Source organism: Gossypium raimondii, chromosome 12 (assembly GCF_025698545.1).
Source record: "Gossypium raimondii isolate GPD5lz chromosome 12, ASM2569854v1, whole genome shotgun sequence".
NCBI classification, from domain to species: domain Eukaryota; kingdom Viridiplantae; phylum Streptophyta; class Magnoliopsida; order Malvales; family Malvaceae; genus Gossypium; species Gossypium raimondii.
Genome location: NC_068576.1, coordinates 56,008,326 through 56,033,640, shown reverse-complemented (window position 1 = coordinate 56,033,640; position 25,315 = coordinate 56,008,326). Strand labels below are relative to the sequence as shown.

The following is a 25,315-nucleotide window of genomic DNA, read 5'->3' as shown; positions in this document are numbered from 1 at the left end:
TGACATATTTTCTTAATTAATATTAAAAATATAAAAAATAAATTAGGAATGTGATACTCGGACTCTTACCTTGTAATAGTCCATGGGCGCTCGCCAATATTTATCTCTCTTCGACGAAACGACGCCGTCTAATTAAACCATTTACCATTAGAAACTCGTTATAAAAGAAAACTCCAAACGGCGCCGTTCCAACGACTTTTCAGGCTTCAGCCCTTCACTAAAATCGCCCACCCCGGTTTGAAACTTTAGCTTTACTTGGGGGTCTTAGCCCTGAATCTTCTGTTTTCACCGAGCGAGAATGGGGACGTCGGTTCAGGTAACCCCACTCTGTGGAGTATACAACGAGAACCCTCTCTCTTACTTAGTCTCAATCGACGGCTTCAACTTCTTAATCGACTGTGGATGGAATGACCTCTTTGACCCCTCCCTTCTTCAACCCCTCTCCAGGTTCTTCTTCTTCTTCTTCGACTTTCGAAATGGCTATTAATTAACGACTTCAACTCACATTGGAACGGTTCTTTTTGCAGGGTTGCTTCGACGGTAGACGCGGTGTTGCTGTCGCATTCGGACACGCTCCACCTCGGTGCTCTTCCGTACGCTATGAAACAATTTGGACTCTCGGCTCCCTTTTATTCCACTGAACCGGTTCATCGATTAGGCCTTCTCACTATGTACGATCATTATCTCTCTCGTAAGGTGAAAGTTTATCTCCATTTCTGTATTTGATTTATTTTCGGAGCTTAGTTGTTTTGAAGAGTTTTATTTTGAATCATCAATGTGTACGGGAATGGTGTTTAGTGGATTACACTGTTATACCTGATCCTTGTAGTTAAACTTCTCTGTTTGTAGTACTAATGTTGATATACTACGTATCTTTCCCAATTGCAGCAAGTATCAGACTTCGATTTGTTCTCCCTGGATGACATTGATGCTGCTTTCCAGAGTATAGCTCGGCTAACCTACTCGCAGAATTATCATTTATCTGGTAACATATATTTTTTTTAACAGTAAATATCTCAATTACATTACCTGTTAGGTCAATGTTAATCAACAGTGAAAGTTCTAGCGAATAGAAGGTTGCAACACTTGGTAGTTAGTACTATATGTGGGTGGTAACTTATGTTCAGATAAATGCCATTGCCCAACCTCTTAGTTCAATCCTTTTTAAGATGTTACTTTCTCAGTATATTGTTTTTGTCTCCATTACTATGTTCTAGGAAAAGGTGAGGGTATTGTAATTGCTCCTCATGTTGCTGGCCATCTCTTGGGTGGTACTGTTTGGAAGATAACAAAGGACGGAGAAGATGTCATATATGCTGTCGACTTTAACCGACGCAAAGAGAAGTATATATATGCTATCTTTTATCTGATCTCAGATTGCAGTTTTTTTTTGAGGATTAACTTTATATACTCAGATGAGTCCGTTTTATCAGGCATTTGAATGGAACTGTTCTAGAATCTTTTGTTCGGCCTGCTGTTCTTATAACTGATGCCTACAATGCTTTGAACAATCAACCTCCTAAGCCGCAAAGGGAGAGGGACAGAGATTTTGTTGGTAATTTATGTATTTGTCGTTGAATTTATTAAGTCGTGATATAAATAAAAGTTCTTTTCCACATCCTCAAATCCTTTCTGCTCTAATGCACTCCAACACCTGCACTTATGGACCATGGTCACAGCTAAACTTAATTGAGAAATTTCTGCAGAAATCATCTCGAAGACTCTAGAAGGTGGTGGAAATGTGTTGCTACCTGTCGATACCGCTGGTCGTGTCTTGGAACTTCTCTTGGTTTTAGAAGAGGTCAGTAAGGATGCTTGAGTAAGAAAGAGGTGGATTTTTTATTAGTCGTTTGGTTAGCCATATTAACGATTGCAAAGTTTGAATCATGATAAACAGAACTGGTCATTGAAGTCTTTGAACTTCCCCATCTACTTTGTGACATATGTTTCAGCAAGCACAATTGATTATGTCAAGAGTTTTCTTGAGTGGATGAGTGATGCTATAGCTAAATCCTTTGAAACTTCACGTGATAATGCTTTTCTTCTGAAGTAAGTTCTCCTTTTCTTATTGATACCATCAGTACTTGCTAGTATTCTATTCTTTTACTTTGCACTATTGTGTATTTATTCCTTGGTTTTTATCTTTTTTACATGCTTAACAAAGTAGAATCGATATGAGCTGTAAATTGTGTATATCTATATTCATTTGGAGGAGAATTATACAAGGTATTTATGCCAACTTTGCAGGAATATCAAACTTTTAACAAGCAAGAGTGAACTTGATAGCGTGCCTGATGGTCCCAAGGTTAGTGGATTGCACCACTCTTAAACAGCTGATCACCATGATCTTTCTCAGCCTAATATATTTGACTGTTGGCTTATATTTCTATTTTAGGTTATACTAGCATCCATGGCCAGCTTAGAAGCAGGATTTTCTCATGATATTTTTGTTGAGTGGGCAGCAGATGTCAAGAATCTTGTTCTATTTACTGAAAGGGGCCAGGTGAGTTCTTCACAATGGAGGACATCAAATTTAATTGAATTCATGCTCAGTTTAGATGTTGATAAGCATCTACTTTGTGGCCAATAGAGGTTTATTTACTCAATGACCAAAGATTTTAAGCTCTTTGTCATTCAACTTGTTGTCAGAATTATTTTGTGTTTCATGGTTGTCCAAGTTCTTTTTTATCAGGTTTATAAAGTACCAATTTTGTAAAAATAATGTACCTGACATGTAATTACTATTTTGTTTTATCAAAGGATTGTTCTATCTCTTCTGCCTCATAATATATAGGTGGTGATACTTTGACCTGTATATGTAGTTTGGCACGTTAGCTCGTATGCTCCAGGCAGATCCACCTCCAAAAGCTGTTAAAGTCACGATGTCTAGGAGGGTTCCTTTGACTGGGGAGGAGTTGATTGCTTATGAAGAAGAACAGAACCGGTTGAAAAAAGAAGAAGCTTTAAAAGCTAGTCTTATCAAAGAGGAAGAATCTAAAGCTTCTCTTGCAACCGATGTCAATTCTAGTGATCCAATGGTTATTGACACTCATAATAAGCATCCCTCACTGGATGGTATTCTTCCATTTCCTACAAGCTACTCGGTCTAATTTTCTTTTGGAAACTGACATACATGTTGGGGTTTTGAGTGTTCAACCAATTCTTATTGCTTTGTGTTACTTGTTTTCCTGTGTATTTGAATGATTATTTCCTATTCAAATTAAGAGAGAAAGGGGTTGTTTAGGGTTTCACAACAAAGGGATATTCTGACATATATTAATTGATTCTAACAAGTCAGAAGATCTCATAAATTGCTAAAATGCATTTAGATAAATTTCACCTTTGTGTCCCCATTCTCCATGTACATTCCTGCAGTTGTGTCAACTCTTAAATAACTTGTCTTTGGACTGTCCTTGACTGTAATTCCTGTCATTGGACATAGGAGTTCCCTCCTTTATTTTTGTGATAAAACTAGTGGCCAGGTTTTGTTTATTTTCATTGATTCTTGATGGTTTACATTTATTTTAGAAGGGAAAAAATTTCAGTACTATTCCAGAAGTTTCTCCCCGCACTGATGTGGTATCCTTGTATGGGATATTCATGATGCATAATAAGAGTTTGATTATCTTTTACATCCTCTTGTGTACCCTCTGCTGATATCTTTTTATCTGCTTGTACCCTGCAGGGTTAGGTCAACATGGGAGCAGATTCCGTGATGTTCTGATTGATGGATTTGTGCCCCCATCCTCTAGTGTTGCCCCAATGTTTCCCTTCTATGACAATACTTCTGATTGGGATGACTTTGGTGAGGTCATAAATCCTGATGATTATGTAATAAAGGATGAAGATATGGACCAAGGAGCTACGCGTGTAAGTGTCTGCTTTGGGCAATCTGCTTGAGAATGTTATGTCTCTCTATCTTTAATCTATTGATATTTGGGTTTATTGAAACTGTTCAATAATGAAATTGTTTATATATGCATCTCAGACTGGTGGGGATATGGATGGAAAACTTGATGAAGGCTCTGCTAGTTTGATACTTGACACAACACCTTCAAAAGTCATATCTAACGAGTTGACTGTAAGTTCTACTCTTGCTCAAGTCATGCTATAATCAAATTGCTTGGACTGATCATGAAGTTACTGGTATTGCGGGTCTTACTGATGATTCCTTTGCTTTTGTTTATGATGACATGAAAGCACCCATGGGCATTTTATCTTTTCATTTCAACTTGTATTGGTCCTTTCCAGATTGTTTGAGTTTTATATTTTCTTTTTCTTCCCTGGTCATATTATCTTCTTCCTTGTTATTGTTTATCTTTATTTTTCTGGAACAAATGTCCTTTTACGTGGTCATTTTAGTTTCGATTTATATGTTACTGACATCAATGTGAAATATGTTGCTTTTAATATTGTTTCTGTTTCATTTGTTGGTTTGTTTCTGAACCGGGATTTGGTTGAGTTTGCCCATGAAAATTTCAGCAATTATGAACTGTTATTTCATATCTTATTGTTTTGACGCCTTTGAACCAGTCAACTACAAGATACTTAATTTTGCCATTTACCGAACAATGTTCTGCAATGATGGTTAGGTGCAAGTAAAGTCTTCACTTGTTTACATGGATTATGAGGGGCGTTCTGATGGTCGTTCTGTCAAATCAATCCTTGCCCACGTGGCTCCATTAAAGCTTGTAAGGATATTTCTTGAGGCAATTGTTTGGAACTCCTAGTTTATGTATCTGCTTTATCATCTTTATGGGCCGTCCATGTAAAGTTTTCCTTGTGCAATGTGCTATTACTTGTCATGCATTTATTACATCACCATGCTATTATACGCTGATGTGAAATGTTAATCCTGTGAGGTGGAACATGCAGTAATAACTGTTGAACAATTGCACACAGCATTGCACTATATTTATTAATTCAAATATGCCTCTTTGTCATGTTACCCTGTTCCTCCTAACTTTTTTGGGTTTTGATCTATTTTATGCGGGTGCCTTTTGTCATATATATTTTTCACTCAACAGGTCTTGGTGCATGGATCAGCAGAGGCAACAGAGCATTTGAAGCAACATTGCTTGAAACATGTTTGTCCTCATGTTTATGCTCCCCAAATTGAAGAAACAATTGATGTCACATCTGATTTATGTGCTTATAAGGTATATAACTCAAGAACATGTTTTTTGTTTAATGTAAGGCAATCATTTTGAATATCAGAATTCATTTTTTGGCCTTGTGTTGTACTGTAGGTACAATTATCTGAGAAGTTGATGAGCAATGTCCTCTTTAAAAAGGTAACCAATTGAATTAATCTTGTGATGTTGATAACCGTATTTGAGTTACATTCAATCTCTATCCCTTTGTCTAACATAACTGCAATATCAGTTAGGAGACTACGAAATAGCTTGGGTGGATGCTGAAGTAGGGAAGACAGAAAACGACATGCTCTCATTACTACCCATCTCGACACCAGCTCCCCCGCATAAATCTGTGGTTGTAGGTGATCTGAAAATGGCAGATTTCAAGCAGTTTCTTGCCAGTAAAGGTGTCAAGGTACTGCTTTTCATATTTGATTACACACAATCCTGAAAATATATAGCCCCCTTTTGACACCCAAAGGTGCTTCTTTTACAGGTAGAATTTGCTGCAGGGGCGTTGCGATGCGGTGAATACGTGACATTACGCAAAGTTGGGGTTGCAAGCCAAAAGGTAAGCGATTTGGCATTTTGACTTTCCTGTCTGGCATCATCCAATTGCATCATCTTCTTTTATGGGTCATGATCTGTTCTTCGCTTCTTTTCTTTTAACTTCATTTCTTGTTCGTCTTAGGGTGGTGGTTCTGGTACACAGCAAATCATAATCGAAGGTCCCTTGTGCGAAGATTACTACAAGATACGGGAATATCTATATTCCCAGTTTTATTTACTTTAGGTTGTGGAATGAAATAATACACAATGCAATAGAGTATGGAAAGCACAGCTTTGGTAAGGCTCAGAAACTAATTAACTTTGTTTGTCAGTAGCATACCATTTTTGGTTGAATGTACAATTTGTTTACCCAACTAAATTGTATGGTTTTTAGGTTGCTGTTTGTTAACCTTTTTGTCATTACTTAAGAGGATAGAGCTAGACACATTTATACGTATTTTTTGTATATCCTTTTTATTATGACATTAGTTTACAAACAGACCATTTCATGTCATTAGATTTTAACATTGACACATTATAGGGTGTAGGATTCTACAGCAATAGATTTACAAAAAGCAAACCATTATTTTTATCAACGAAAGGCTAATTGATAGGTGTAAAAGGAATTGTACTAATAGTAAATAACGAAATTGCGGCTTCTCTTCGTTCTATTGACAAAAGTAGGTGTTTTATCAAATGAAATGTGTCATCTCAACTGCAAGACCATCATCAGTACGGGAAATATCCATAATTCCGTTCCGCCAAATGAGGATGAGTTAAAAGTCGATCTCATCAATTTTTTTTTTTCGTTTTTGAACGATTTCTAGTAATTAGGTAAAATCCGACTTTCAATTTTAGATATCTCAACTTTCGTTTTATGAATTTTAAACATTTAAGTAAAATTATAAAAATACATAAATTTATTTTTTAAAAATGTTAAATTCTAAATCTAATACAAAATAATCGTTAGCTCTTACATAATATTTTTTGAAAATGATTTTTAATTATAGATTAAAAACAAAATAAAAACACGATTCAATTCAGTGGTTTTTAACTTGGGGCCGCATGCACGGAGATTTAACATCTAATGGCAAAAAGGAGATCCATAAAACTAAATACCCAAAATTTGCACGTAGAATAGTAATGGCGTTAAATATAATTCAAGAAACATAAAATTTAAAAGTTATTACTTCTTCCAATTTCTCATCTCTAACTCAAATAAACAAAAGTTCCAAAGCACTGATTTCAGTCTCAAAACAACAAAAATGAAACATATGCTAAACAAACCTCTAGCTGCTCCTAAACAAGAAACTCGAGCACGACAACAGTAAGAAACCAAGAAAATAAAGCTTTATTTCTTCTTTTCTGCACCTCCACCGTGGGCTCTGCAAGAAAACATTGCACCAACGAAACAATTTATTACCCATTTTCAGATTGCAAATCCTTCGAAACTTAAGACAATAAATGTTGCTTTTCCAGGATATGAGAGATAATTACCTCATCTTGCGGAGAACGCTGGACATCTCTTCACGCTTCTTCTTTGCCCTTTTGTGAGTTCCCAACTTTCTTTTAGCTACCTTGAGAGCTCGCTTGTCCTTACCGACTTTCAAAAGCTCGGTGATCCTCTTCTCATACGGTGCAAAACCAGCAACTTCCCTGATCAAGTTCCTCACGAAATGGACTCTTTTGCTCGTTTTCTGAAATAAAATAGAAAAATCAGTACACATAATAACAGATCTAGCATAATTTACAAGCATTACAGTTTTTTTAAGTAAAAGTACAATTGCTGGATGAATATTCAGACAAAAATACAGAGATCTTTTTCCCCAATACACTTTTCCCTTTACTCTTTTACTAGAAGACCAATAGTTATGATAAGTTAAACCCGATCACAAATATTCTATGTAAAAGAATTGATTAAATATAGATGTACTTACTCCTTTACGATTAGAGGGGCGTGGTGCCAACTCCTTCTTGGTTACAACATGGCCCTTGTTCAGTCCTACAAAGAGGCCAGTATTTGGCTGCTTGGTAGCCATGCCTGCTTTAGAAACAAACAACCGAATATACATATAAATAAAATGAAAACCACAACATTCAAACGACATTTCAATAACCTTTAGAATTCAAATGACTCAAACCCTTCATTCATTGTACTTTCCTTCATAAAAATCTTTTAATTTTCCAAATTATATTAGCATAAACAGTTAATCAAACACAAGAATGCAAGTGCATATTAATCTCCAAACACCTCTTTCTTAAAACCAGATCTACAGTTAACATGGCGTGAAAATGGTGCTGCAAAACCAATATATACACATATATAATAAACAAACCCAGCCAATATCAAAACAGAAACCAAAGATTGTGACCCAATATCAAAACAGCCAATATCCTATCATCTAAAACAAACCTAGCAATCAACACACAGCAGATAATGAACACAACTTAAATCCAATGCACTCGATGAAACCAGCTAAACCCGCTCAATATTTGAGCTTAGCCTTTCACATTTTCAAATAACTTAAGCTATCTGACACGAAATTTATGGTTTTTCAGCTTACAATTCGCTTCCCAAGCAATCAAATAGAGCAAAATGCTATGAAAAAGAAAGATACTAAAGAAGTGGCGAAGATGTACCTGTGGAGACGGGGATATCTGAGGCGGAGTTAAAATTAGGGTTTTGGATTCGTGATCTAACAAATATATTGATGGCCGACTCTAGGTTTTTAGGGTTTCTAACATGAGTTTTGGGCTGAAATAAAAAACTAAATAAATGAAGAACATAATGGCTTTGAGGATTGAGGCCGACCCACAAAATCTTTTAAACCCAAATTACTTCTTAGAATATCTAGATTTTAAAACCCAATTACTTGACTTGTAAGCCATAATTTTTCTTAAGGGCATAATGAAAAATTTAGTCTCTAATCTTTACTCAATTTTCCATTTGACCCTTATTCTTTTTTAAGTCATTTTGTCTCTCAACCTTTAAAATTTAGTCAATTTTCTTGTTTTTGGATGAAAAAACCGACAGATGAACTATTAAAATTTTAACGACATTGATGCGGCCACTAGCGTGACAATCCACAAATAATTCAAAAAATTCAATAAAGATATTGAAAAATCAATAAATTTTAAAAAAGTACATAAAAACTTTTAGAAAAATCATCCATGTAAACACTGAAGTATACATAATGTATCACATGAACTGTCATGTCAATGTCATTCAAATTTTGATGATTCGATCAGGTTTTTAATTAAAAACAATATAATTATTTTATACATCATTGGTGAGTTATTTTAGGTATATAATAACTTTAAAATAAACAAATATATATATATATATAATTACAAGTACTCACATTACAAATTGAAAACAATATTATTCAAAAGAAAAATCATAAATTTAAATGATAATCATTATAACGTATCTTACTTTTAAAAAAATTTGTGATTATGTCATTATAGTCAAGTAAGTTAATTGAGTACTTATTATTGCCTAAGTTTCCAGTCTTGCCAACAATTTTATTTGTGTTTTTTAAAATAATTTTATTTGGTAAGTATTATGAAAGTTAAATAATAGTATTTTTCTTAAAAAAAAAAAAAGAAGCGTTGGTGTGCCACCTTGGACTATAATATTCCTCTTTAACAGGAATTTTATTGTAAAAAATACCAATAATTATAAAAAATGTGAAATTAAATAAAGAATCAAATTATTAATTGAGGGTGAGTTTGGATGGGCGGTGCGTTTACCTGCAGTTAGTGTAAAAACAGCAGTGGCGATGAGATTAGATATTGTAGCGATACTGTAGTGTGAGATAAAAAGTAAGCTAAACGCACCGCACCCAATCGTCCATCCAGACCTACCCTGAGTCTTGACTTAGCATTGAGTTTGATATCGATATTATTGTCAGTACAAGAATACGTAAGTTTGAGCATGCTGAAGCGCGTTTATCTTCTTATTTAAGATATTGAAATATGCTATGGATAATTGTAAACATTGTATCAATTTAAAAACTTTAATATACTTTCATAATTAAATTAAAAGTTTAAAAATAAATAAATAAACAATCAAATTAGGTACCAACAGCCAAGAAAACCAGTCTACTTGTCAAAGTCGTGCGTGTTGTAATGCCATTTGCCTTTTCCGTCTTCACAAATCTTATTTAATAATTATTTTGTTTTTTTTATAAAAGTATCATAAATTTTTTTATTAGAAGTAAAATTATATTTTATCATTTTTATTAAAAATAGATAAATTAATTTATGTATCTCCAAACAAAGAGTAAATCGATCATTTTGTTAAAGGTTTCATCTATTTTTACTGTTAAAAGTTGGTCCCTATACATCAGTATGAGGTGCCCATGGCACACCAATGTAACTGTCAGGTTTTTCTATCAGCCACGCCAATTTTTAATAGTAGAATTTGATGAAATTTTTAACAAAAGTAATAAGTTTACTTTTTGATCTAATGTGCGTAAATTAATTTGTCAATTTTTTAGTAAATGAGTAAAATACAATCTAACTCATAATACAAGGACCTCCGTGACACTTTTACATTGTTTACTATTATTAAAGTAAATTTTTTTCAAACATATAATTTTATATTTTATATAAAATATAAAAATAAACATAAAAATAAATTTAGCCTTCAATATTTATGTCTTTTGTCATTTTGATCCCTTTTTTAGCTAAATTTAATCATTAGTCTTTCAAAATAGTCAAATTACATTTTTATGAAAATATTAACTAAAATATTATTTTTTAACGATGCTAGTCTTCAACCACATATTTTCATGCTGACATGAAACTACTCAACAAAAATTAAAATTAATAAAAATATTAAAAAAACAAAAAATTCATAAAATTAAAACAAACAAACATGAAGTATACATAGATTGCTATGTTGGATGCCATGTTTAAAAATTTAATGTTTTAGTCAATATTTTTATTAAGAAAATAATAATTTGATTCTTTTAAAAGGTTATTGGTCAAATTTGATTTTTAAAAAGCAAAGGATCAAATTTAATTAAACAAAAGTCAATTTAACAAAAGATATAAACATTAAGGCCTTAATTTGTCATTATGCCAAATATATACTGAAAGACAGATTTGAACCTAATATAGTGTAGGTTGTTAACTTTATCATTTCAACTAAACCATAATTTGATTTTTTTTAATTTTTATAAATTTAATACTTTTTTTGTCATAATATATTTTTGTTTAACTACCTTCTAAAAGAAAATACATAACATCATCCTAGACCACTTCTAAAATTATCTTTTCTCTATAAACACAGAATAATAATATATTTTTAGTTTTTTTGGAAATAATTTTTATTAGGGTAAACTATATACTCACTGTTATTAAATTATTAGTAAATTTACATTTTAATCATTTAACTTCAAAAAGTTATAAAATAATCATTAAATTATATGAAAGTTTTTATTTAAGTCACTGAACTATTCAGAAATTTTTATTTAAGTCCCTCAACTGTTAAGTCTTTTTTTAAAGTCCAGTTAACGAGCTCCAAGCAATAATTCAATTATTTGGTACGGTGGATTAATACTCATTGATGAATAGAAGAACATATCTTAGTTCCAAGTCGACCTGACGGTCAGGGTCAGTGATTTGGAAAATAATATTATGTGAATTTTGGTTCACAGATTTTTGATGTTCAAAACAGTTTCATAAAAAAATATTGAACAATAGAAAAAAAAGGGAAAAAGAGCTTTCAATTAGAGAAGACAGTGCGAACAAATAAGATCATAATAGCAGTTATTTTAAAAGCCTATCGACTTACACGAAAACTTTTGAATAATTCAGTGACCATTTTGTAACTTTTTAAAGTTAAATGATCAAACGTAAATTTACTAATAATTTAGTTACCTTAATTGTGCTTTACCCTTTTTATTATCATTACTTTTGCCTGAATTGTGTTTAAAAAAAAAAACGTCTAGTTACCCAACTTCACGTATCACGTTCTCCACTTCTCGGTAAAAAAAAAAGGCTCATATAACGCTCCCTAATAGCCCAAAATAAATAAATAAATAAATAAATAAATAAATAAAAACAACATAAAAGCAAGCATTGGCAACGTGAAGGATTAAAAAAAAAAAATCCCAGAATCAGGAGTTTTGATCGTTAAGTGGATGATGATGATCAACAGTAACGTGCTTCAGCCTTCACCTTCATCTTCACAGTTTCGTAGCCCATCGGTTGGTCCAAACAAAATTTCTTAAACAGCTAATACTTTTAAGGGAAATATTATTAATCAATGTATTATATGACACTTGTTAAAATTTATTCACTGTTTTCTTTCTGGGTTGAAATCACTGAATTTTTTTTATCGAAGAAGAAGAATCAAAAAGCAACCTTAAAACATTGGTCACTATTATTTATTTTTAATTCAAACTAACTGGAATTTGGCTTGTAGTTGTAGTTAGCTAGCCTTCTCAATTTTTCTTCCTTTGTCTTATTATACCTACTTTTTTTGCCTGTCAATTTAAATATTTTATAATACAACTCAGCATTACCCCAATCAACCTAAACCTCATAAATTAAAGTCCATGTCTTTTGTCTTCAGTTTCTTATCAAGGAACATTTGCATATGAACATGGAATCCCATTTGTTTCACTCTTAACAAGTCTTTTTATTTTTCTTTTTAACCTAATTTGTTGTTTTTTTGTTGATCAGACAGAAATTTGATACCTTGGGTCTTTTTTATTTTTCTCTTATAGCTCTGAACTGCTTTTTTTTTTAGTGATAAAATTCAAAAATTGTGATCACTGAGTAGCTTATGACATTGAAAACCCTAATGCTGGAGAGACCCAGATCGGTTTCTTTGTACAGCTATCAATTTATGAGCCACCTCGAGTTGCAGTTCTTTCTATAGTCATCATTTACTCTATCTGGTGAGTGCTTTGTTTTTACACTTGACAATGGTGTGGAAGCTATATTTGGTACTGTTTAGACTGCTTTTGAATTGATTCTTTATTTTTTTTGTTTTTTGGTATGTTCAGTTGGTAGTGTATCATCATAGGGGAACCTCTGCATAGTTTTTGAATGGACTTGGTTTATATATGATTGAAAATTGTTGATAGAAAGTAGGGATTAAGATGGGTTGCCACGGTTCATTTAGTGGGCGGAGAGCCATAAGTGATTATAGACAGTTGGAATTCGGGTTCTTTAGGGGGTTGGAGTTAGAGAGGGTGAGGAAAGCTAAAAGTGTGAGTGTCGAGAGAGTCAATGTGCGTCTTAAAACGGGTGCCTTTATTCCTTCCACATATGCCACTCCTTGCCCCGGCATTAGTTCCATATTCCTTAGAATGCAAACGACCTATTAATGTCTTATCTCTGTAGTTATGAGATTGTCATGTTAGGACAATGAATAAATGTGAGATATGAAGGAGAGATATTCTATTCATGTTAGAGGTATAGTTCCCACTATGTGTTTTAGCGAGGTTATAGGCTCGTAGAGACTTGGGCTTCTTGTCATCACAGTTGCCCTTAACTTGTATGTTGATTTGTATTGTCTCGCGAGGTTGGTAGGGTGCGGGGTGAGCTCGCAAGTCGTAGGTATAACAGAAATCAATATACTGAATTCGAACACTCTGTACTCATATAACTACTTTGTAGTTGAAATGTATGATAAAAGTCCTCAACTAGTTTTGTTTCAAATCTCTTTGAATTTTCTTTGTTTGATTCCTCTAATTTGTACAGTGATTGCTGCTTGAATGTGTGTGAATTTGGTATCTCATCCAAGTTCCTGTTTGGTATTTTCCCACATTAGTGGACTACTTTCCCTTGTTTTCCAGGCCTTTTACATGCAAATTCGTGCTCTACATTGTCGATCTCCGAGAGTAGGCATCGATGTCGATCATATGCGGCCTCCCACTCCTTGAATGTATTTACTGCCTAGCTTGTGCTCGATGGGCATGGAACCGATGCCTGCATACCGCTGGCCACGATAGTGTAACATGTGGTCTTGCAACCGCCGAAGAATTCGAACCTGTTCCTCGACTTTGCCGCTACATTCTAGCTGTTTATGAGGACAATATTCGACATCCCCTTTGGGAACCCCCTGGAGGATATGGGATCAACCCTGATTGGTTAATTCTCAGAAAAACTTACAAAGACACTAGAGGACGGGCTCCTTCTTACATACTATACCTCGATCACGAGCATTCCGATATAGTTCTTGCCATTAGAGGTCTTAATTTGGCAAAAGAAAGTGATTACCAAGTGCTTTTGGATAATCAGTTGGGTAAAAGGAAATTTGATGGTGGCTATGTTCATAACGGACTCTTGAAGGCTGCCGGATGGGTTTTAGATGCAGAGTGTGAAGTTTTGAAGGAACTCGTCGAGGAGCACCCAAATTATACTTTGACATTTGCAGGACATTCTCTCGGGTCAGGTGTAGCAGCCATGTTAGCTTTGGTGGTTGCCCAGCATCAGGATAAACTTGGAAACATCGACAGGAGTAGGATCAGGTGCTATGCTATCGCGCCTGCTAGGTGCATGTCGCTGAATTTAGCAGTCAGATACGCAGATGTCATTAATTCCGTTGTTCTTCAGGCAAGTTATTTTTCGCCCCCTTCAATGCTCGGCCTTGTTTTTTGTCAGCTACGATACATACTATCAGTCAGTATATCGCAGAACTTTTAGTATTGTAATTTCTACCGCACGACATGTTTATCTAAATACTGGGATATGAACTTATGTCTCTGTATCAGGATGATTTCTTGCCACGAACAGCCACGCCGTTAGAAGACATTTTCAAGTCACTTTTCTGGTATAGTTGGACTATAATCCATTTCGAATTCGTTTTGTTTATAGCTGATATAGGCCTCTGGAGTGTGCTAACATCCTTTGGTAAAGCCAGTTGCCCAATCAAGTACCGGTTTTCCTAGTTGCAAATAAAAATATGCTTACTCTCGGTTCACCATTTAAACAGTTTGCCATGCCTACTATGCCTGAGATGTATGAAGGATACTTGTATACCTGAGGAGAAGATGCTTAAAGATCCAAGGAGGCTATATGCACCCGGTCGCCTCTATCACATTGTCGAGCGAAAGCCTTTCAGGTATAATGAGGCATAACAACCGTCTCTCCCCCCCCCCCCCCATATACTTAGTGAATTCGGGTTTTTCTTAACTACGGTGATGTCATCGTGAGAATGCCTTGCAAGGCTCGACTCAGTACATGCTGTATGACAGCCAGTTTTATCGCCATAAGAACTTTTGATCTCTTGATGGACACCCTCCATTATATTTGGCTTTTGCAGATGTGGAAGGTTTCCCCCAGTTGTGAAGACAGCAGTGCCCGTGGATGGAAGGTTCGAGCACATAGTTCTTTCGTGTAACGCCACATCTGACCATGCTATAATATGGATTGAAAGAGAATCACAGAGAGCCATGGATGTAAGTTTAAAGCTGCATTTTTATGTTCATGGTAATGGTTTAAATCAAATAGAACTTAGCCAATTACATTTTTTGGGTAAATTACACTCAAAGTCACTAAACTATTAGTAAGTTTAAATTTTGATCACTCAACTTCAAAAAGTTACAAATTGGTCACTGCACAATGCAAAAGTTTTTATTTAAGTCATTGGATTGTTAAAATTGCTGCTCCATGACCTTTGTTCACACTACCTGCACTAATCAAAAGCTCTCTTTCCCTTTTTCTTCGACCATTCAGGTTTTTTTTTATGAAAAAATTTTGAACGTCATGAATCTACAAACCAAAATCCAAACAATTTTATTCTCTTATCTCCAATATTGACTGTTAGATCGTTTTTTATCTAATGTATGTTTTTTTACTTGTCGATGGTTACTTATCTACCGTACTGATCATTAAATCGTCACTTCGGGCTTGTTGGCCGAACTTTTAAAAGAAAAAGCTTAACAACCTAATGACTTAAATAAAAACTTTTGAATAGTTTAGTGACTTAAATGAAAGCTTTCAAATAGTTGAATAATCATTTTGTAATTTTTTGAAGTTAAGTGACTAAAATCTAAACTTATTAATAGCTTACTGACCTTAGAGTAGTTTACCCTATATTTTTTTTGCTTTAGTTAATGCTAGAGAAAGATAGGATCATGGAGATACCAGCAAAACAAAGAATGGAAAGGCAAGAGACATTAACAAAAGAACACAAGCAAGAGTACAAAGCTGCACTTCAAAGGGCTGTTTCATTATCAGTGCCCCATGCTTATTCGCCACCGTCCGAATACGGAACTTTCGACGAGTCCGAGGACGTAGAGAAGTACAACTCCTGTAAATTGAGTAGCGAGTCATCCGTTGGATCGTCGGGGAAAAGCAAGAGCAAAGTAAGCTGGAACGAATTGATCGAACGACTTTTCGATAGAGATGAATCTGGGCATATGGTGCTCAAGAAATCACATAGGGATGATTGGTGAAATGTAATTATTTTTGGAAAATAACATGGACAGAAAAAGAAATATGAAAAATATTAGGATATTTGTGATAAACAACATCATTCATTGATTAAATTTATACTAAAGTTCCGATCTCATTACGATAATCACAAGCAACCGTTGAGAGCCTGAATCCTGAGAAGCTAAACACAGGTCAGTTCAAAAGAAAGCAAATAAATTTCGAAGGGTTAAATTATGCTATTAGTCCCTGCACTATATATAAGATATGTATTTAATTCATATATATTTTAATTTGGTTATTTTTAAGCTGTGTTTTTTAAATTTTAGAATTACAGGTTTAGACTGAAATTTTGAATTTTGAAAAAATATGAAGACTGAGAATGAGAATAATCCAGATGGATAACATGGATTAAATCTATAATTTTATTCATAGTACACAATTAATAGCAGAATTTTACCATGTCAAAATGAAGATATCGAATTTGAAATGTATAGGATTAAAATTAACCAATTCGAAAAATACATATAACTAAATTTGATCAAACTAAATATAGAGATTAAATACACAACCTACGCATAGTGCAGGGACTAAAAGCATAAATTAACCAATTTCAAAACAAAGATATCGAATTCGAAACAGAACAGAAGAAAAATCATGATCTGTAATAACAATCGGGAAATTATTACGGCAAAATTCATAGGTATCAAACTAGGGTTCTTGGCTGGTTCCAAAATTTACTTAAATTACAGTGCAAACTACATCTTAAAAGATCAGTAAAGCTTGAAAAGGTAACACGATAAAGCAAGTATGGAGATGGGTTACGCAGTCAAAATCAAGGGATTTCACTCTTATCAAACCAGAAAATCAATGGCTTCGGCTGCTACTTGTAGAACCCGCAGATGGGGTCGGTTTCTTCAATGAACAAGAAGACTTGAAAGCTTCTATCTGAGATTGACATTTCACGTAATCCCCTTTGTTTTCTTGCAAACACTTCTTTAAAGCCTCAACGTCGCATGGTGATAGGATCTTCTTCGCCCCGTTAATATCTCCTTCCTCGCCCATTTTCTTAAAACCTAATGTTTGGAGGTTAAGAAAACTGTGGAAACGCAATGAGAAGAGACGGCGAAAATGAAATTACTGGGAAAAGGAAAAGACAATACAAATAATTTTTTTGTTACTTGCATCAAAGATCATCAAACTATAGTCAGTATTTTAAGTTGATCTTTAAATTTTAAAATATTTTAATTGAGTCCTTAAAGTACTACTATCATATCTATCAAGTTTTTCTTCAACTTAATTAGTAAAAGTATCGTAGAGGCCCTTGTACTAGTAGTCAGATTACATTTTACCCCCTCTACTCAAAAAAGACAAATTAACCATTGTAGGTTAGATTAAAGAGTAAATTGTTAGATTAAAGAACAAAATAATCCTTCAATTAAAAATTCCATATACTTTTGCTGTTAAAAGCTAGTCTCTGTATATCAGCATAAAGTACACATGGCATGCCACATGGAACTATTTAGTTATTTCGTCAACAACATCAATTTTTAACGATACAAATGGATTAAATTTTTAACAGAAATGACCAATTTGCTCTTTAATCTAATGTATAAGGACTACTTTACTCATTTTCTTGAATAGAGGGGTAAATTGCAATTCGACTCCTAGTATAGAGGTTTCCATGGTAATTTTACCGCTTAACCATTAGCTTGAATGTTAAATGCAATCCAAATCTAAGGTAGAATTTAAAACATTTAAATCAAATTATAAACACGTGTGTACTTGCTACATAAATAGCTTAATTTTACATGTTTTTTAAAAATAACATTTCTAAATTTTATTGATAATTTGTTTTTTTAACATGTTAGACCTTAACTAACCATAGATAAATGTCACAGACTTAGATTTTTTCCACGCAATCTATGCATCCTTAAGCAGTTTCTTCGCTCCAAAACAATTAAGTCAGCCTAACTTGCAACAATTGAGGATTCAACAGAATTTCCTCTAATGCACCCACGAAGAACAATAGAAGAATGAAGTAAGAACGAACTTGAAAGATGAACAAAAGCCACAAAAAAACAAGAACACTTGAGAGAAAAGTTTGAGTGAATGCTCTCAAAATTCTATTAATAACTGAATGAATTACAATGAGGGGGAGATGCCTCTATTTATAACTGAGCCTCCCAAAATCAACCGTACAGATCGAAATACATCAATGGCTAAGATTAAAAGCTATCTAGATATCAAATATCTAAGATTACAGAATCGTATATTCTAAATATTACATTTAATGTCTAGGATCACACATATTTGAAGATCACCTTCCATATTTGTCAAGCATATCTTTGAATATCACTTTCCATATTTACCAAGCTTCGAAGATGGGCTTTCAATCTCCAAGCAATGAACCAGTCCGATTGGGCCAAATGACATCCCTTGAATGCGATGGATCGTACAAGTTCGTCATGGTTGGAGGCTCTTATGCGCAACCCATTACATAAGTACATACATAGTTTAAATATGTTCCACATTAGACCCAAACTGATATTTTAACACCTAAATTAACAGGTAGTAAGATAAAAAGATATGCTTTATAAAACGCTAATAATTTGATGATTCAGTTAAAGTTTTTTCTTAAGTTTAGAACTTAACTGATGGTTGAATCGATCAAACGATTAATTTGATTTAACTATTACTAATTTAAAATTCAAAAATAAAGTATAATTAGACAAATTATAAAAATAAGAAAAATTAACAAATACAAATAATTAATAAGCTTATATGATAAATAAGTACTTAAACTATCTAACTTTTCCCATTTAGGTACCTAAAGTTTTTGGTCAAATAGGTACCTAGAGTTTTATTTCGTTATCATTTTAGGTACCAACCATTAACTCTAATTTAAAAAAAAACTCCAAACCAATCAAATTAGGACACATATATTTTTAATTAAATAAATATATTTATAATTAACATTAAAAGTTAAATTTAATTAAAAATAAAAATTTTTGCTTTGATCACGTTTTAGACCGATAATCTAGCCACATGTTGTAATTTTTAATTTAATTTTTATTGAATCTTAATTTTAAATATTTTTATTTAATTAAAATTCCATGTGCCCTAATTTAGTTAGTTCGAAGTTTTCTTTTATAGGATTTAATAGTTAGTACTTAAAGTGGTAACAAAATAAAACTTTAGGTACATAAATGAGAAAAATTGCATAGTTTAAGTATATATTTTAAATATAAGTCTAATTAACAATAAAAACATAAATATTTATTTTATAAATTATAACAACAAAATTAAATATTTAAATTATTTAAAATCCGATTTAAGGAGTTGTTTAACTGATATTTTACTCAATTTGATTGACATTTTTTTAACAAGCTATTATAATCATTATGATTTATTTGACATAATACTTAAAATTATTTATAACTTTTTTTTAACTCATAAATAAGAAGATAATATATTTTAATACACTCAAATTTACATAAATAATAATATTCATATTAACCAAGTTAAAAGAATATACTAACGATTATACTAACTATTCTCGACTGGCTGACATGGACCATAGCGTGATGCGGTGTGATTTATCCATTTTTTTCGTCGTCTATTTTCCGCCAGTAAACGGCAACGTTTTCCTGACTGATGTAAAGTAGGACAAAACGCATCGTTTGAGAAAGGAAAAGCGTACGAGAAAAGCCGAGGATTTTTTGGCTAATAAATATAAAAATGAAATAAAATCGCCAACGCCTTAAAAGGGAAGAGCCAGATAAGAGCGCCTCAGCGCCAGAACAACCAAATTTGAAAACCAATTCAAACCTAACGGCTATTCCCTCTCTTTAAACCTTGCATTTTATTTTCAATAAAGTTAAATCAAAATCTCCATCACTCGAAATTTCAACTACGAAATTCGAATTCGAAAAACAGAAGAAATTTCAGCGAGCAAAAAATAAAGTTATTTTACAATGGGACGAAATCGAGGTCGAAAGGCACGAGTGATAGCGAAAATCAAAGGCTTCACAGATCTGGAACCGGAATCCGTCAACGAAGCTTCTGGAAAGTGGATTTCAGTTCACAGACCAAAGGGAGATGATTCCGAAACTGTCTCTGTTTCTTTTGGAGATGAATCTACGAGGTAACGATTTATTTTACATTTTTTTAAGTTTATCGTTGAAAGCTGAAAGCAAGAAATGATAGTTACCGTTGTTTTGTTTTTCGATCGAAAATATTTAGCAGTCGTAAAGGATCGTACGAATTGGATTATTGCTACGATCGAAGCGAGGGAAATGATTTAATTTTTTCAAAGGAAGTAAAGCCACTTATTGAAGATGTTTTTAATGGTTATAATGCCACCGTCGTTGCTTATGGAGCAAGAGGCAGCGGAAAGACTTTTACAATTCAGGTCAGTTAATATTCTTTTTATTGCTATTAAATAATTTACTACAAAATTTTGGAGAAAATTAAGTATGGAATTTTAAAATTTTGAAGGGTTCGGAAGGGAAACCAGGTTTAGCAGTACTAGCTATGGCTGAAATCCTTTCTATAGCAGAGGAAAGTAGCAAGTTAATAGCCATATCATGCTATGAGATTTTGAAAGACCATGCTTATGATCATTTAGCTCCAGCTAGGCATGAAGTTTCGATATTGGAGGATGATGCTCACGGCAAAATTCAACTTAAAGGACTTTCTCAGGCAAGTTATATAAGCTATTTTATGTTGAAAATGGAAGTTTCTCTAGTGATGTTTAGCTTACCTTTCGGTTTATTGATTGATTCACTTCTTTTTGTAGGTTCCTGTGAAATCTATTGAAGAATTTCAGAAACTATATCTTTCGAATCAAAATTCACATAAACAATCCCAGAAGATAATAGCTGAACCTCATCATAGAAGTCACAAAGGCTTAATCATTCATGTATTTCGGGGCAATGAATCCAATGCTCTTCCTTTTGGGAAGATGAACTTTGTTGATTTGGCAGGTTTCAATTTTTAGTTACACAGTCATATTTTTCTCTGCTGTGGCTTAAAAATTAGCCATGTTCATCCTCTAGCTGTTTTTTTTTTTTTTTTGCATTTACCAGGTTATGAGGATGCCAAAAGGAAAAGCACTGGTAGTGATAATCTCTTGGAGAATAATAAAATAAATAAGTCCATATATGCCTTACACAATGTTGTGTATGCTTTAAATGCCAATGAAAGATATGTACCTTATCGCGAAAGTAAGCTAACTCGAATTTTGCGTGATTCGTTGGGAGGGACAAGCAAGATTTTGATGATCACTTGCTTGGTGAGATTTTCAGTTCCAGATTTATTTTACAACTTTTTTTATTTTTCCCAAATTTTGTTTGCAATTCACATTAATTTTGTTTTAACTTCTTTGAGTGTAGAATTCATCCTTTTGCCAAGATTCCATGTACATGGCAAATTTAGCTTCTCGTTCTTGTAAAGGCAGCTCTAAGACTATACCCGATTCAACAAAGAAAGCTAAAAGCATGGTGAGACCTATGGTGGTTTCTTCTTCAAGGAAGAGCCGTTTAGTTTCTGCAACTACGTCAAAACCGATTGGAAATCGAGTGAGAGTTCTGGAAAATAAAGCCAATGTTAAGGCTTCAGCTCTAAAAGGAAGGTACTTAATGACACCTCTCCTACTTGCTTCAAGATATATAATATTTTCGTCATGGTTGTTGCTCTTTCTATATATTGGTAATTTCAAGGTTCCATAATTTTTTTCTTTTCATAATTTGAAGGAAACTTTTTGATGAAGCATGCCATTCAACCAAACCTAAGAAGGTATCTCAGAAGGTATTCAGTTTTCCTAAGAAAGGATTCTAGCTTCTTCCAATCTCTTTTACATAATTTGGATGAAAAAATGGAATGTTTTGCTATTCTATAAAGTTAAGAAAATAAAACATTGAATATGATGAAATTAAGGTTCATTAAATGATAAGCTTCTATATCTGAATGTAGGAAAGCTTGCCATTAGAAAATGTCTCGACCATTACTGAACATGCTATACAAAAAGAGGTAACATTTTTTTGTATTCATTCTGTCTGGTGTGTAAAGAAATATGCATCTAAGAATGTGAATCAGTTTCTGAATCTTTTTATGATTGGGAAAGTTATCATCATTTTGTGCAGGAAAAGGACTCTTCTAGTATTTCAGAAGTAGTAGTATCTCATACACAGGTAAACCTCTTTTGTAGACTTTAAAACTCAGACGTCTTACTGAGTTCAAATCTTGTTTCTTGTACATAATCATTGATTGCAAAGAAGATATTAAAATGGTCAAATGGTGCCGTTAGTTCTTGTACTCTGCTTAAATTGTGTCATTGGTCAATTTTAGTCCTCGTGCTCTTAGAATTTTGAAATTTTAGTTTTGACCCAATTGTTAAATCTGTTTAGTTAAATTATGTTATTAGTCATGTAGTATACGTAAAGTTGTAGGTTTACTCCATGTTCTCAAATTGAATATTTCTTAATTCATATATTCTTCGAATTTCAAAATTTTAGTCTTGACACAAATAGCAACAATTAAATCCATTAATCGACTTTTTTTGTGAGTAATACGCTGAAATAACAAACTGGTATGACATTACACATGTGATACTAGATTACAATATCAATGATATTTTTTTCCATGCTTATTGGTTTTATTTATTCTTTTCAGGAGCATTTCCCCTTGCAAGCTTTTAGTGCAGAAGAAAGTGACATGGCAGTTAAGGCTACTACACAAGAAACCAAGATACTAGATAAGGTGATTAAATTTAAATTGTGTTTAAACGCTTATTCAAAGATACTCAAGGAGATTAGTTACTATTAAAATTTGTTTTTTGATTCTCAAGGTTAATGTGACTGATGAGGATGATAATCATGATAAAGCCACTCCAAATATTGATAGCAATGCAAAGGCACTTTCTATTGAAGCAGGTATATATAGATTATAGCATATCAAATTGAAAAATCCATTTCAGTAGTAATGTCGTTGGAATTGGACCGGTTGGACGAACAACCGGCTTGGGCAAAAGGTTGAATTGGTTTTTGAGTGATTCACTCGGAATTGATTGAGTTGGGTTAAAAAGTCAGTTGAATCGGATTTCTCTATTTTTTATAATTTTTTAAATAATTTATCGGATCAATTAATTGAACCGATTAAATCGGGAACCAATGATCTGTTCGGTTCTACTACCGATCCGATTTTAAAAACTATAAGGATGACATGCTAATAATCTGTGGCATTTTTTTAAGCAGATCAAACCATAGATAAGGAGAACAACCTTTTACTTGTCAACAAGGAAGCATCACCACCGATCAGTGCACGATTACAAGAGTTGTCTAATAATCTGAAATTGCTTTATTCTTCAACTCCGTCATGTGTAGAAATACCACCAAAGACTGATGTTTCATTTGAAGGTCAAGTTTCAACAGAAGCTTTGGAGCCAAAGACTCCAGAGCCAAGGTTACTAATAAATGACAAATCGGAAATTGTGGACACCAGTTGCAATTCTTGGAAGGCATTTAGTGCTCGTAGTTCTCGAATGAAGGTGGATTTCAGATCTAAACCATATTAGAATCTTTTTCTATATTTAATTATTTGACTCTTCCCTGTTAAATTTTTTTTTTCCCTATTGCAGAATTCTCTTGTTGATGAATATCTCAGATTCTTAAATACAGCTAGCAAGTAAGTATTTATGTTTTTTAGTAGTAATTTTAGGACTTCATAAGCTCTTATCATTTCTAATTTAAATTCTGCCCTTTCATAAAGGTATGAAGCAGTAGTTAGTCCTTTAACTTGATAACTTTTCTTAATTTGATCCCTAATTTTTTTCTTTGGTCCACATTAATCTCGGAACTTGGCAACTTTTCCTAATTTTGTCATTGAACTTGGATTTCGTTAAGATGTGATGAGTTGGTACTTTGAAATTGTGCCACATAATCACTTGAAAATATTATATAAAATCTAAAAAAACACACCAAAATTTTTTTTCCTCAGAGTGCCACGTTACCAAACCTTGAATCTAAGTTCAGGGACTAAATTGAGAAAAGTTACTAAGTTCCAGGACTAATATGATAAAAGAAGTTTAGGGACCAGGTTGAGAAAAGTTACCAAATTCAGGGACTAAATGTTACTTTATCCTAAAAAAAATCATACCTTAGTAAACAGGCAGCATATTTCGAAAATCTAATTCAAGTTTCTCAAATCTAATCTCACATTTACTGTTTGAAATTCAATAAACTAATGTTAATTTTTTTTTCTTTTCTGCTTTATCAACAGAGAAGACTTGAAAAGATTAAAGGTGAGATTGTAACTATCAATACTAGTTTTTTATCTGCTTTTGACCTAAGCAAACTAAATATACGATTTTTTTTTTCATTCAGGGAATTGGAGAGAAGAGAGCTACATACATTCTTGAACTACGTGAAGAATCACCTGAACCTTTTAAGGATGTAAGCAAGAATTTTAGTTCAGTTGTTTGGCTGGTTTATGGTTTGTCTTTTTACCTTCTGAATGAAGAACTTAGCAACTAATAACTAAAATTGTATTTACAGCTTGATGATTTGAAGGAGATTGGACTCTCGGCAAAGCAGGTAATTTTTTAATTCTATTTCCACATATATACCTTGGGTGTTTGTTTTGTGCTAAAATTGTGTTTTGCTTGAATTGGTTGTTTGTATTTCATATTCAGATCAAAGGAATTATGAAAAAGGAAATTGGAGAGCTTTACAATTAACCTTTCAGGGATGGATTACTGAAGAATCGGATCCCCAAGGAGAAAGTATGTTCGGTTTCAACAGGCAACTCGAAGTTGCCAAATTGTATTATTTTGCTTTCCTTTTTTATTTAATATCTGATATTTTCTAATTTTTCTTTCGGTGTGCTTTTTCACTTGAAAATGTTGTACACAAACTGTCTGGCATGAAGTTTGGTGTTTGTTTTCATTAAATTGTATTTAAAATATTGTCTTCTTTCTTTCTTTTTTGAGTTTTAGATGCCTTTATATATAGGTGTGCAGTTAATCCGATAGGGTTTTTCAACCTAATTGATCTAATTCAACTGATTAACATTAGTTGGTTTCATTGTTAAGCAGTTCAGATAGATCAATTAGTTCAATTAACAAATTTATTTAAAATGATATAAATATAAATATATTTAAAATAATTAAAAAATAAATATTAATTCGATTAAATCAATCCACTTGATTATAAAATTTAATAATCGATAAT

General features: G+C 33.1%; 4 protein-coding genes across 7 annotated transcripts; 3 read left to right on the top strand and 1 right to left on the bottom strand.

Moving 5' to 3' along the window:
• The first annotated feature begins 229 nt into the window (after nt 1-229).
• On the top strand, nt 230-6,201 carry LOC105765528 (cleavage and polyadenylation specificity factor subunit 2). The gene is made up of 18 exons (XM_012584691.2): nt 230-447; nt 528-696; nt 889-985; nt 1,218-1,344; nt 1,434-1,555; nt 1,707-1,801; nt 1,898-2,049; nt 2,248-2,305; nt 2,396-2,503; nt 2,823-3,075; nt 3,686-3,870; nt 3,989-4,081; nt 4,593-4,691; nt 5,028-5,159; nt 5,250-5,294; nt 5,386-5,553; nt 5,635-5,709; nt 5,830-6,201. Exons 1-18 carry the CDS (start codon nt 299-301, stop codon nt 5,929-5,931), a joined length of 2,229 nt encoding a protein of 742 aa, XP_012440145.1. The 5' UTR covers nt 230-298; the 3' UTR covers nt 5,932-6,201.
• Nucleotides 6,202-6,812: 611 nt separating this feature from the next.
• On the bottom strand, nt 6,813-8,488 carry LOC105765530 (60S ribosomal protein L36-2). 2 transcript variants are annotated; one of them, XM_012584693.2, is made up of 4 exons: nt 8,328-8,488; nt 7,625-7,728; nt 7,185-7,384; nt 6,813-7,072 (listed from the first exon to the last, which is right to left on the bottom strand). In XM_012584693.2, the coding sequence occupies exons 2-4, from the start codon at nt 7,724-7,726 to the stop codon at nt 7,039-7,041; spliced, it is 336 nt and encodes a 111-aa protein (XP_012440147.1). In that variant the 5' UTR covers nt 7,727-7,728; nt 8,328-8,488; the 3' UTR covers nt 6,813-7,038. The 2 variants fall into 2 exon arrangements, with proteins under 2 accessions (XP_012440147.1, XP_012440148.1); XM_012584694.1 differs by having other exon boundaries at nt 7,625-7,731; nt 8,328-8,477.
• A 3,758-nt stretch (nt 8,489-12,246) lies between these two features.
• Nucleotides 12,247-16,233, top strand: LOC105765527 (uncharacterized). 2 transcript variants are annotated; one of them, XM_012584690.2, is made up of 6 exons: nt 12,247-12,601; nt 13,505-14,264; nt 14,423-14,481; nt 14,644-14,772; nt 14,974-15,109; nt 15,764-16,233. In XM_012584690.2, exons 2-6 carry the CDS (start codon nt 13,560-13,562, stop codon nt 16,106-16,108), a joined length of 1,374 nt encoding a protein of 457 aa, XP_012440144.1. In that variant the 5' UTR covers nt 12,247-12,601; nt 13,505-13,559; the 3' UTR covers nt 16,109-16,233. The 2 variants fall into 2 exon arrangements, with proteins under 2 accessions (XP_012440144.1, XP_012440143.1); XM_012584689.2 differs by having other exon boundaries at nt 13,480-14,264.
• Nucleotides 16,234-19,847: 3,614 nt separating this feature from the next.
• Nucleotides 19,848-25,064, top strand: LOC105765525 (kinesin-like protein KIN-10C). 2 transcript variants are annotated; one of them, XM_012584684.2, is made up of 17 exons: nt 19,848-20,232; nt 20,334-20,499; nt 20,586-20,789; nt 20,887-21,073; nt 21,176-21,381; nt 21,482-21,720; nt 21,842-21,896; nt 22,062-22,118; nt 22,232-22,279; nt 22,761-22,847; nt 22,936-23,020; nt 23,342-23,634; nt 23,725-23,771; nt 24,366-24,387; nt 24,470-24,538; nt 24,641-24,679; nt 24,778-25,064. In XM_012584684.2, exons 1-17 carry the CDS (start codon nt 20,063-20,065, stop codon nt 24,820-24,822), a joined length of 2,019 nt encoding a protein of 672 aa, XP_012440138.1. In that variant the 5' UTR covers nt 19,848-20,062; the 3' UTR covers nt 24,823-25,064. The 2 variants fall into 2 exon arrangements, with proteins under 2 accessions (XP_012440138.1, XP_012440137.1); XM_012584683.2 differs by having other exon boundaries at nt 20,331-20,499.
• Nucleotides 25,065-25,315: the final 251 nt, after the last annotated feature.

What these genes read in the sequence shown, in the direction of transcription:
- LOC105765525 (XM_012584683.2), top strand. Translation starts at nt 20,063, where the DNA reads ATGGGACGAAATCGAGGTCGAAAGGCACGAGTGATAGCGAAAATCAAA. An exon ending in TTTTGATGATCACTTGCTTG is followed by an intron (nt 21,382 to 21,481) that starts GTGAGATTTTCA and finishes CTTTGAGTGTAG; the next exon opens with AATTCATCCTTTTGCCAAGA. An exon ending in AACATGCTATACAAAAAGAG is followed by an intron (nt 22,119 to 22,231) that starts GTAACATTTTTT and finishes CATTTTGTGCAG; the next exon opens with GAAAAGGACTCTTCTAGTAT.
- LOC105765527 (XM_012584690.2), top strand. Translation starts at nt 13,560, where the DNA reads ATGTCGATCATATGCGGCCTCCCACTCCTTGAATGTATTTACTGCCTA. An exon ending in TTAATTCCGTTGTTCTTCAG is followed by an intron (nt 14,265 to 14,422) that starts GCAAGTTATTTT and finishes TCTCTGTATCAG; the next exon opens with GATGATTTCTTGCCACGAAC. An exon ending in AATCACAGAGAGCCATGGAT is followed by an intron (nt 15,110 to 15,763) that starts GTAAGTTTAAAG and finishes TTTTTGCTTTAG; the next exon opens with TTAATGCTAGAGAAAGATAG.
- LOC105765530 (XM_012584693.2), bottom strand. Translation starts at nt 7,726, where the DNA reads ATGGCTACCAAGCAGCCAAATACTGGCCTCTTTGTAGGACTGAACAAG. An exon ending in GCCCCTCTAATCGTAAAGGA is followed by an intron (nt 7,385 to 7,624) that starts GTAAGTACATCT and finishes ATTTTATTTCAG; the next exon opens with AAAACGAGCAAAAGAGTCCA. An exon ending in AGCGTTCTCCGCAAGATGAG is followed by an intron (nt 7,073 to 7,184) that starts GTAATTATCTCT and finishes GTTTTCTTGCAG; the next exon opens with AGCCCACGGTGGAGGTGCAG.
- LOC105765528 (XM_012584691.2), top strand. Translation starts at nt 299, where the DNA reads ATGGGGACGTCGGTTCAGGTAACCCCACTCTGTGGAGTATACAACGAG. An exon ending in TAAGCATCCCTCACTGGATG is followed by an intron (nt 3,076 to 3,685) that starts GTATTCTTCCAT and finishes TGTACCCTGCAG; the next exon opens with GGTTAGGTCAACATGGGAGC. An exon ending in TTGGGGTTGCAAGCCAAAAG is followed by an intron (nt 5,710 to 5,829) that starts GTAAGCGATTTG and finishes TGTTCGTCTTAG; the next exon opens with GGTGGTGGTTCTGGTACACA.